Raw genomic sequence first — 12,156 nt, 5'->3', positions numbered from 1 at the left:
TTCCTTCTCCTTTTCTCATTCATCATCTTCTCTATTCTCTTTCCATCGTCTGGGTGAGTTCCGTTTTCAATTTTTGAAGCCTTTACGCTGTACATGTTGTCTCTACATTTCCCTTCCAAAATTGCTCATCTGCGTTTTTCTTACGGCCTTCAAACTGCAACATTGGAGACAGGCAATTCAGATCTTGGATTCTTCAGCTGTTCCGACGTCTTTGGTAGTCTCTCTGTCGTCATCTTCTTAGTCTCAGGTTAGTCTCTTTATGTTGTTTACTGTTATTTTTTTTTTTTTAATGTTATGTTTAACTTTACCCGTTACCTGTTAGTCACTAAAATTTTTAATTCCAACGTAACAATCCCAACACTAGAAATCGTCTTCTTTCTCCAAAGTTAGCCATGTTTGCTCGAGTCTCAATCTCTCTGGCGAGCTTTAATTTTATGATCTTTTGGTGGAACCAGTGTCAGATTGTTTTAACCTTCTTAGTTCTTGCAAAGTTTTAAACTCTTATTTGATCCTTATAAAATAAACGTATAATAATTAATGTCTTTTTCTTTCATTAATGTTTTTACTTTTTATCATTGCCGTACACTACGAATTTTCTAACTAATCTACAAACTTTGTGCTTGCGAAATTGTCTATTAGGTGATGATTTATCATGGGTGTTAGGCCTCAAAGGACTTGAAGTTCTCGACTTGAAAGAAAGCTCATTTAAGGAACTGCCACAAGGATTAGAAGAGTTGAGTAAATTGAAGCTATTAGATTTATCTTGGATCAAAGAGCAGAGTTTTAAGATAGCAGAAAGATGCACACATCTTGAAGAGCTATATACTTCAAAAATCCAACCAAGAAGAACAACTTTAGAACTTGGTAAATGTATTTCAAATAATGCGACTTTTCCCATGTTACAGAGATATGAACTTCGAATTGGGAAATTTGTTGAGATTTATAAAGGTGAATATGATTCTTTTATGGGCTGTTTCTCCAAGGTTTTGTCGTTGGCAGAATTAAAAATCATTGCTTTAAGTCCATTTATAAAGGATCTTCTACAACGAGCTGAAGCTGTTCATTTAAATAAACTTGATGGGGATTTCAAATGTATTGTACCAGACATCGTTCAGGGTGTAGGAAGGATGGATGAGTTGACTAGCTTGTGTCTTGGTTTTTGTTCAAATTTAGAATGCATTGTAGATGCAACTTCTCATAATGTTGATTTGTTTCAAGCAGAAACTTTGCTTCCAAAGCTAATCAAGTTAAAGTTGATGCTTTTGGTCAATTTAAAAGAAGTTTGGCGGGGTCCACCTTTGCTTTTCTTCTTTGAGAAATTGCAAGAATTGCATATATCTAATTGTCCTATGTTGACATCACTCTTCCCAAAGTGTGTTGCCAAAGCTATGCTGTCATTACAGAAGCTAACTGTAATACGTTGTGGTGAATTGAAGAATATAATAGAGGAGGAGGATGGTGATGGTACCAACAATGAAATAAATTTAGCTTCAAACAATGCACATTCGGTGTTCTCACAATTGAAAAGTTTGACCATCAGTTATTGTGATAAGTTAGAATATGTATTCTCAAACTCCTGTGTTCAAGGCCTTGTGCAGTTGGAGGAGGTGTGCATTATGATGGCTTCTCAACTAAAATATGCTTTTGGTCAACATGAGGGTGATCATCAAGAGGTTCAGATTGAGCTTCCTGTTCTAAAATTACTCAAACTGGAGCAATTGAAAAATTTGCTCAGCATTTTACCCAAAAACTATCATTCAAGTTGCCCATGTTTAAGAGAATTTTATTGGATGGGGTGTCCCAAATTCCAAGCTTCATGTATTAACATCGTGGTTGGTTCAAATATAAATATGGTATGTATTTTCCTATGCCTTCTATCGATTTATTTGATAGAATCTTCATTGTTATTTTTATAATATCTATGAAGATAATGCAACAAAGTAAGGTGGCTATCTTATTTTGATTTGCTAAATGTTTTAACTGCAGGACGATCAAGTATGCAGTGAGATTTCAGTTCTATCATCACTTCTCAATTTAGAGAAACTTTATGTGACTGAATGTGGCGTGGAAGACATAATATTTCTACTTGAAATGGATATTTGTACTAAAACGAATACCAAAAACAAGTTAATCCCACCCCTGGAGACACTGATATTGAAAGATCTACCCGAGCTGAAGTTTGTTTGGAGTGGTCCATTGGGAACACTAAGCCTCCAAAATCTTAGAAAATTCGAAGTTATTGGGTGCAACAATTTGAGGAGTATTTGGAGTGGTTCGATGGGAACACTAAGCCTCCAAAATCTTAGCAAATTCAGAGTTAGTAGGTGCAACAATTTGAGGACTATTTTATCCCCTGTAATTCTAAGAAGCATGCAACTGTTGGAACATCTCGAAATATCAGATTGCAATGAATTAGAGGAAATAATGCATTGTACAGAGGTAGGAGAGCAGCATAAAGGCCATCTGGATGCTCAATCCTCACAAGTATGCTTTCCAAATCTGAGAATGCTTGAAGTTAAGAGATGTAGCAAGCTAAAATGCCTATTTTCAATAACCATAGATTGGAACGAGCTTCTGGAGAAAGTGTTACCCAACTTGAGGAACCTAACTTTGGAACAAGTTCCAAGTCTCAGGGATTTCTGTCATGGTTTATCCCTTTCCAACGATCGCCTTCCCCAGGTACTTTCATTTTTTTTGCTAATCATTTTGCCTTCTTTATATTACTTTTCTTGTTGCGCACTTTTTTTCACCTCAAGTATCAGTGCTTGAAATCATTAAGAGTCGCATATGTGAGTGTTTATCAGTTTCAAAATCCTAGAAGCAACTATACTCTCTCTCTCTCTCTCTCTCTCTCGCGCGCGCACATTTGTAGTGGCTCTAGAATATGTACCCATTTTCAATTATTTCTAAATATTTATATGGCAATTAATTCTCTATTTGCTTCAAGGGAAATGGAAATAAATCAAGGCCGGGAAAACTGATTAAAAAAGAAGGACTACTAGAGCTATAAAAGTTTTATAGAAAAAATATAAGATAAAGATGTAAGAGAAAATAGTAAGGAGATACAATTAAATATGTTAACCTCATTTTTCCATTTTTTTTTAATCGAAATCATTAAAATCTTCATTGTCTCCCTTCCATCTCCCTCCAACCCGAACACTATTTTTTTTATTTGAGAAATTGTTCTTTGATACTGTATAAACAACTTGTTTTATTTCAGAATTTATTATCCTTTGTATATTATGAATATAAATAACAATTTGTTTTAATCTCACAAATTATTTTAGAATTTGTTACTTGTCTATATTAAGAATTTAAAAAAACAACTCTTTTTCGTATGACTTACTTTAAAATTAATTACCCTGTGTATTGTAAAAATATAAAAAAACGATTTTCTTATAAATTAAACATAGTATTAATCATGCATGTAAATAAACACTTGTTTTATTTCACAATTTCTTATCTTTGTACATATTAAAAAAAAATTAACATATTATTTTATTTTAGAATATTTCACTCCGTGCACATAAAATCTGGATAACAATTTAATCAATTTTATAATTTATTATTTTATACATATTAAAAACATAAACGAAAAATATTTTTTCCCAAAATTTATGCCCATACACCTTGTGTATTAATTGTTATCTAAATATTTAAAGCTAACATAGAAAATATATCAATAAAAACTTGTTAAAATGATACTCCCTCTGTTAAAAAATGTAAGACAGTTTTAACCGAATCTCACCCCCAATAAAGTAGCTACTTATTTTCAAACTAATCTTATATTTTTATATTTATTCCTATTAAACACCCTACAATAAATATAAAGTAATTATCAATAGAGGCACTTTTAGAAAAAAAAATAATGATTACACCTCAAAAGACTAAAAATGTATTACATTTTTTATTATTTAACTCTTCAAAAAATGCATTACATTTTTTAACGGAGGGAATATAACATAATACATATTACCCTTATTTTATTAAAATTTAGACAATATATTTTATTCTAAAATTTTTCTACCCATACAAATTTAAAAAAATATAAATATTAGTGTGTTCTAATTTAAAATTTTTTACCCTTGCATATTAAAAAATAAAAAACAACTTGTATTATTTTAAAAAAATGTATACATGTGCCTATTAAAAATATATATCAAATATTATCTTATTCCATAATCTTTTCATGTGGAATTTAAAAATTAGGTTACTATTTAGAACATTTTATAATTTGTTGTTCCCGTGCATGCGTATTGAATTTGATTTTTTTTTTTTTTAAGAATAGGGGCATCATTACTTCAAAAAGAATCACAACAGGATCCGGCAGTAGCACTGAATTAGAAGTTATTTTGATAACAACTCCTTAGTTTTACAATTTGTTGTTCATGTACATTTAAATTAAATTATTTTATAGTTTATGTAAATTAAATTTGTAATATCCCTTTCTTCCAACCATATAAAAATCAATGAATAAAAACCTCAAAAAAATGATAATTGATAACAATAGCAATAGTAATAAAAGGTAAAGATTAAGATACTTTTTAATTTCTTTTTGTTGTACTTGTACCAATGTGGAAAAATAACAATTGAATTATCAATTTTCCATTCTAAATTGAATATATAATTTTTAATTAAAAACGAACATTTGAATATATAATTTTTGTAGACATTCCATAGCTTTATAGATAGGTACAGCATGATAATTCAATATTTTTCTGTGTTGCTGCTTCCCTTTTTTTTAGCGAACCATGTGACCATTATAACTGCTGATTGATCGAATTTTTAATTTCAAAATTAAGTATTTTTTGTGAAGTAAAATAAGCATTTACACCTATTAAATTTTTTAAAATAAAAAATAACGTGCAAACAATTTTGTTATACTTCTGTTATGAAAATTTTAAAATACAAACACATGCATTGATGCATGTGATAAAACATTTTCTATAACCATATCCAAAATGACGAAAAAGGAATGATATTGACGTGTAGGGCTTGTTTTTGTTATGGTGTTGCCTTTTTTTTTTTTTTTTTTTTTTGGTATTTGCAGCCGTCGGGCTCAAGACTCGAATGGATTAGATTAGGAAGTGTGCCTGAGCTATGGGTGACATGGAGAGCTCCTTCACAGATTTCGAACCTCGTCCATCTTGAAGTATTGGAACTTTTTGAATGTAAGGAATTGAAATCTGTATTTGCTGAGGGTTTCCACGGAAGAAGCCCACCAATGTTACAAGTTCTTATGATAAGAGAGTGTGAGGAGCTGGAGGAAATTCTGAGGGAGGATAACGAATTCCAAACATGCTTTCCTAAATTGGAGTGCCTTCAAGTAACGCATTGCAGCAAGATCAAGTGTCTTTTCTCAACCTCCTCTCTCACTCCATTGCTTCCTCATTTATGGTCAATAAACATAGTCTCGTGTGCAAAGTTAGAGGAGCTTTTTGGACGTCGCAGTGAAGCCGGCAGTGACCATGTCAACGAAATCGCGCTTCCAAACTTGGCATATATACATCTGAAGGAATTGCCAAGTCTTGTTGATATCTGCAATGGATTCAAGTTATACGCTATGAAACTTGAAGCAATTAACATGATAGAATGCCCAAAATTTTCTTCAATCATGGGGGCAACTGGGAGCATATGCACTCAAATAAAGAGAAAGGTAAGTTGCATTCTTCATGTTGGTTTTGTTTGTCTCACATGGACGACAAAAATGAAAATAAAAATGAATGGTGCTTCAACACTTATCGTAGCATGTTAGAGCCTTGAACCACTTGTACCCAGTATTAAATAGCTGAACAATGAATATAGATGGTCAAAATTAATCATTATAGGAATGTTTAATTGTTCAATGTGTTTAGGCTCCCTTTCCTTTGTTAGTTCATTAATGAGCTTCATTTGTGTTTTCCATAGGAAGCAAAGCCTCATGGGAACAGCGGCAGTCAAGTGCTTGATCAACTCCCATATTTCTTCCCAGAAGAGTTGACTTTACAGAAATTAGAGTTACAAAAATTAAGTGAGCTAAGCTTGATATGCAGGGATTTCAGTACTCCCTCCCAAATTTTGAGCTTCCAATATCTTAAAGATTTGACAGTGGATGGATGTGGAAAAATGAAATGCATCTTCTCCTCCACTGTTTGGGGAAGCCTTCAACAGCTGACAAGGTTGGAAATTAGAGAATGTGAGGAAGTACAGGAAATCATGCAAGAGTTGGAAGAAGCTCAGCACGTGTCTAACATTTCTTTTCCAAAATTGAGGAGAATAACGGTGAAGGGTTGCAAGAAGTTGAAATGCCTTTTCAGGACAGCTAGAGTTGCAATGCTTCTTCCAGAACTACATTACATAGAGGTATCAGAAGCTGTAGAAATGGAAGAGATCTTTTCCTATAAAACTGATCAAGCAACCACTATCACTCCGCAACACATTGTGTTCCCAAATCTGCAAGAATTGAAACTTTCAAAATTGCCAAGCCTCACACACTTCTGCAAAGGATTCAACTTTGATGCTTCACAACTCGAAAATGTCCAAATTGGGGGATGCCCAAAATTTGACTTCTCCTTTGAGAAAGCCTTTTCCCACGAAAGCACAGGTACTTATCATACTCCCAACATTTCCTCATTCTTTTTTTCATTACTTAATCATTACTCCCTTCATTTAAAAATGTAAAATATTTTTTAAGTTGTTAAATGTTTAAAAATATAAGGCATTTTTAGTGTCTCAAGGTATAATTATTACTTTCTTTTCAAAAGTGCCCTTGATGAATAAATCACTTCATATTTATTTTAAAATGTAACACTCTATTAAATAAGATAAACATGAACAGATAGTGTTAATTTGAACACAAATAACTATTTTATTAAGAGTAAAATTTAGTTAAAAATGTCATATATTTTTAAACAAAGGAAGTATTACTCTATTACTACATCATACATACATAGATCATGTGTTAAAAAAATTAGGAATGGATCAAATATTACAAAATTTACTCTATCGGTTATGCATGCTTTTTTATGAAACATATTTTCTTTAAAAGAAATTGAAGATACTGGGCCTATTTTCTTTCTATTTTTTTTTAAAAGATAAAAACCCTTTGGATAAATATTTTGATTTGTATTATTTTCAAAATTGTTTTCAATTTTTTTTAAAACAAGAAAATGTACTCACATTAAAATTATTTTTATTCTATTTTTCTTATTTTTGAAATGCATTCTATTTGGTTATTGAAAACTACAGTCATTTTGATCAATAACTATTATAAGCCACCACCATTAACCTCTTGCAACTATCATTATTGGCCAGTTTTTAATTTCAAAATTGTTTTTAAATCAATACAATCAAATATATTTTCTTTCTGTTTTGTTTTGAGAAACAATTTTAAAAAATTGTATTTCAAAAAGTTTTTTAGAACAAAAAAATGGGAACACAAGCAAACTGACCCAATAAAGCTACTTTTTTTTTTTTTTTGTTTCAAGAAAGTTTAGATGGAGTAGATGTTGGTAAGCCACCAGGATTAAGGCAAACCTCTCAACCTCCTTGAAGATTTCTGAGAGAGATTACAGATCATTTGGCTACTTTATTACACCATCTCTATTACAAACCCTCTATTTGTACAAAGGATGTTAATCAAATATTTCTATTTTAAGAATAAAAAAATAATATTAGTGGAATTTAAAAAACTTAATGTATTTTTTGAATCATCAAATGATCAAAACAGTAACATAATCTTGTGTGTGTGTGTGGCGCCTCTGGAATATTTGAATGAAGTACCAACATATACTAACATGCGTTTCCTGCCATTACTACTTCTTGATTCATTCTTGAGCTTGTGATCAAATGATAGAGATAATCTTTGTAGAGTTACTTGTTAGTTCTAATTATGTTATACCATGATGTCTGTATCCAAAACTTATTACCTTAGAATTTAATATTCTTATTTACTTAAAAGAAAATAGAAAGACAAACTTTTTATGTCAATGGAAAATACAAAAATATAATATTTGAACTAATTAAAATTTTTATTATTAACATTTTTCAACAGTAATTTATTTTGATGCTTATAAGTATATTTAATTTAGCCAAAAAAAAAACAAACAGTATGCAATATCTTTAAATTTGGAAAGGCTCTGCACACGCTGTGATTAAATTCCTAAGTTGTGCTGATCTGCTTTATGATGTTATCAGATACAGATGAGTCATTTCATGGAGAGCAGTAAAAGAAAGAGCAGATGGAAGAAGTGGAAAGCATTATTATAAGAATTTATAATCATGTTATTAGTTACTTAGAGATTTATGTCCGGATTTTAATACTTTGTGATTTCAAATTCTGAAGTATTGAGAGTTGGAGGCCTTTGAAGTGTAATTGGTAATAAAGTGGCTAATTTGCAACTTGGTGTAGATGAATGTGAATTGTATATGTGGATGTTGGATTGTGATTACAGATCCAAGCTTATATGTGAATAAAATGGATGGTATTGATTGCATGCTGGGATATTTCCAGGGTATGAGACCCTAAACCTTATTTTTAGTGATTATCTATGAACCCATAGACTCTTGCATGTTGCAAGTAGTCATTAACTTCAAACTTGACCCTCGTGTGATGGAAGGAGGGCACCTTGTGTTGGCCAGAATGGTTCTCTGAAGATAAAAAAACAAAGATAAAAAAAAGTTGTGTACAATATCATCTTCAAGGCATGAGTAGTATTTTCTTTTAAAGGTTAAAGGGCAAATTTGTCTTAATATCTATTTTTTTTTTTCAGGAGTGACAAATATCCTAAAATTTTTGATGGAGTATTTTAGTCTTAAAATCTTTAAAAAGAATGCTTTTTTGCCCTACCGATAAATCTTTCATATGTTGACTATCCAAACTCAAGTTTAACTCACACAAATGCCACGTTAAATTGAAAAACTTCACACGTGGAGCCTAATGATGAGCCCTACATCGTTCTTCCCCTTTCTTCAATGCCGCCATTGCTGCATGGCCTATACCTCAAGATGCATCAATGGCTTCAAGTTCCAGAGGCGCTTCTCTGTCTACATTATAAGTGAAAGCATCGCCATGGATATGGTGTCGAACTACTCCGCCATATGCTCCATCTCCACCACCCTCGGCAGTGTCTCCCCTCTCTGCTTCTTCACCGTCATTGTTGGCAAAGTCCTCTGCTTCTCCTTGTTCTGATCTATTGTTGCCTCTGATCCTTCTTCAGTGTCTCTCCGGTCTTAACACCCTCCAAAATGTATGAATCTAGTGTTGAAACTGTGGCTTTGTGAATAGATCTAAATCCAAATATTTGTTGATTGTTGTTACCTGATTTCACATTGTTGGTTGCTTGGTTGATTGTGAGATCTAATTCGTCACTTCTCCATGTTCTCGAAGGCAACATCTCAATGTCGGACTCACTTTTCCCAGAAAAGATTATCCGTCTCTAAATTCTCATGGTTTCTTGTTGCTTGGCCGTCGTCCATCTCATCATAGTCACTATGCCATGTGTAAGGTTTTCCAATTTAACGTGGCAATTTGTGGGTCAAACTTGGGTTTTGACGGTCAACAGAGGGAGGAATTAACAGCATGGCAAAAATACTATCAAAAAGTTTAGGATACCTAATGTTATTAGAGAAAAAATTTTAAAATAAATTTATCTTTTAGTCCTTTTTTAAATTTAATATGCTCCCACCTATTCAAATTTCCAGGTTCATATAATTGGATTGATGGTAAAAAAATTTATAATACAATAAAAACTTTTAAGTATGCTTTGCATTCCTAGCATTCAAGTCAAGATAACTCCTACTATCAAATAGCATCAAAATTAATAAAAAATTAAATTTTACAATAAAGTGTAACTTAGGTCATCTCTGTAAAAATTAATGAATTAATTACTTAAGTTAGAATTATGAAAATGGGGGGTTTTATAACAAAATTAATTAAAAAACTAAATTAAATAATTAAAGCAAGTTTAATTGAGAAAAATTGCTAGGCATTGGAAATACAATTAATTACAACTTAATCATCTAAACTTAATTTTCCTCCTCCACAAAAAAAAATTAAATTTATTTAACTTTATTATTATTATTTTATTATATATTTTTTGAATTATCATTTAAGAATTAAATAAAAAATTAAGTTATAAATTGATTGAAATCTTCCTTAACTCACAACCTAACAATTTTTTTTATATTAACTAAATCAAAAACAAAATATGAATAATCACCCACGCTAGACTAAATTACGCTTATGATATTATATCAATCGATTACAGCAGGCAAAATTTTAAATAAAATATATAATATAAAAGTCATGCAATAAAGTTATTCTACTCAGTAATAGTAGTTAAAATATAAAATTAAGTAAAATAAAGCTAAAATAAAATTTTTTATAAATATTAAAGACTTTTATTACAATTTAAGTTTATGATTTGTAACTGATTATACTAAAAAATTAGTTCTTTGTAACACTAGAAATTAAACAGCAACATGTTAAAAAAAGAGAGAGAGAGAGAAAGAAGCCATAAAAAATTGCTGAACACAGAAAGATGAAGAGCGATCGCCCCTGCAAGAAGTCGCGTGCCTCAGCTCCTCTCCAATTTTATTTCGCCGCCTCCTGTTCCTTCTTATTTAAATTCTGCGTTTTTTTAATCACTGTTTCTATTCCTACTCTTTTAAAAGTCCTGCGTCCCAACATAAATAAAACCTAATAATTTAATAAAAATAACAAAATTACATTTAATAATCCTAATTGAAAACTATATCAGAAGATCCAAAATAAATATAAATAAAATTTTTAAGATTTGATGCTTGACTTAATCTTCAAGCATGCCTATATTTTTCTATAAAAAATAATTTTCATCAATATCTTTCATATTAAATCCAGAAAATCTATACAAATAAAATAAAATAAAATAAAAAATGTGCAAAATTATCAGAGATATCATTAATATTTTAAAATTCAAGATTTAGGCATTTAAAATTCAAAAGTTGGCTAATAAAATTAAATAATATTTAATTAAACTTAATTAACCTCAAATAAATATTTAAAAATTTAAATTAAGAAAACAAAAATATATAAAAGTGTTATTTATAAATAATCTTTTAGTATAAGTTGACTCGTTTATTAAATCAGCCCAATCTTTTTATGGACCTAATAAACTACCCGCAACATCAACAAATGCAAATAGCTCGTAGGGTTTTTTAGTTACATCAAGAATGTTGAAATTGTTAACCACTGCTCATTACTTTAAAATCTCAGTCAATGAAGCAAGAGGTATCTTTTTGGTCAATGATGATTGTTTTACACTAACAGGTCATAATGAGTAACGATGCAAAATTTTGGATCAAACACAAGCACCCAGACGCAGATCGCCAGAGACAAGAAATAAATGTGATACTCACCATAGCACCAAAATTCAAGAGAACACAGTTAAGTTGGCTTGGCTTGGACTTCACTAGACGAGACATAAATATGGGATCACCTCCTTTTCTGGTGGCAGAATTGAATACGGAAGCCTTTCTAATTTATTACCGTGTCTGTCTGAGTTGTCTCTTTCACGGACCCTTGCAACTATATCCACATGGATACCTCCCTCATTAATTCTCCCTTTTTTCTTTGGTTTTAATTTGTTCTTGATATCACAAACAAGAATTTTTCTATTTGACATCAAGGTTTTAATTAAGTAAGCAATTTTTTTGCCCCAAAAACATCTCATCATTAGAATTCATTAGGCTGTGTTTGTTTCAAGTTGTTAGTGTCTCATTTAAGAAAACTATCCATAGTGTGTATGTACTTTAATTTGTAAGTTTGAAGCCAGAAAATATGAGAAGCATGCCAATGTAATTACTACTATACCAGAAGAAGATGGGACCATTAATTAAGAGACAATAAGTCAGGAAGCAGCGTATTGGACTCGCGTACGAAATACTCATAGGAGTAATGTTGATTATGTGGAACCCAGCAAATAATGAGAAGCCTTTTGGAAAAATAAGTGCAGCAGTAGATATATAGATGCATTAATTAAGACACTTTATATGTATCTCGTGTTGAAGAATGGCCCTCCTCTACTGATCACTCTCACTAAGTGCTTCTCTGTCCTATGAAGTCATCTGTCATTGTCATGTACTTTCTTTGGCTACTCTCTTCCCATCTTCCACTTTATGCAAAGTACAGTTTTTTCT

General features: G+C 31.2%; 1 protein-coding gene across 1 annotated transcript; it reads left to right on the top strand.

The window, feature by feature from the left end:
- The first annotated feature begins 32 nt into the window (after nucleotides 1-32).
- Nucleotides 33-8,474, top strand: LOC129304039 (uncharacterized). The gene is made up of 7 exons (XM_054943665.1): nucleotides 33-53; nucleotides 173-247; nucleotides 640-1,853; nucleotides 1,987-2,679; nucleotides 5,051-5,656; nucleotides 5,908-6,583; nucleotides 8,176-8,474. The coding sequence occupies exons 3-7, from the start codon at nucleotides 897-899 to the stop codon at nucleotides 8,205-8,207; spliced, it is 2,964 nt and encodes a 987-aa protein (XP_054799640.1). The 5' UTR covers nucleotides 33-53; nucleotides 173-247; nucleotides 640-896; the 3' UTR covers nucleotides 8,208-8,474.
- Nucleotides 8,475-12,156: the final 3,682 nt, after the last annotated feature.

This window comes from Prosopis cineraria, unplaced genomic scaffold (genome assembly GCF_029017545.1).
Source record: "Prosopis cineraria cultivar Desert tree isolate PC_DT_omini unplaced genomic scaffold, ASM2901754v1 PC2, whole genome shotgun sequence".
Classification (NCBI taxonomy): Eukaryota; Viridiplantae; Streptophyta; class Magnoliopsida; order Fabales; family Fabaceae; genus Prosopis; species Prosopis cineraria.
Note: the sequence above shows the minus strand (reverse complement) of the source record. Positions and strands in the feature narration are given on the sequence as shown.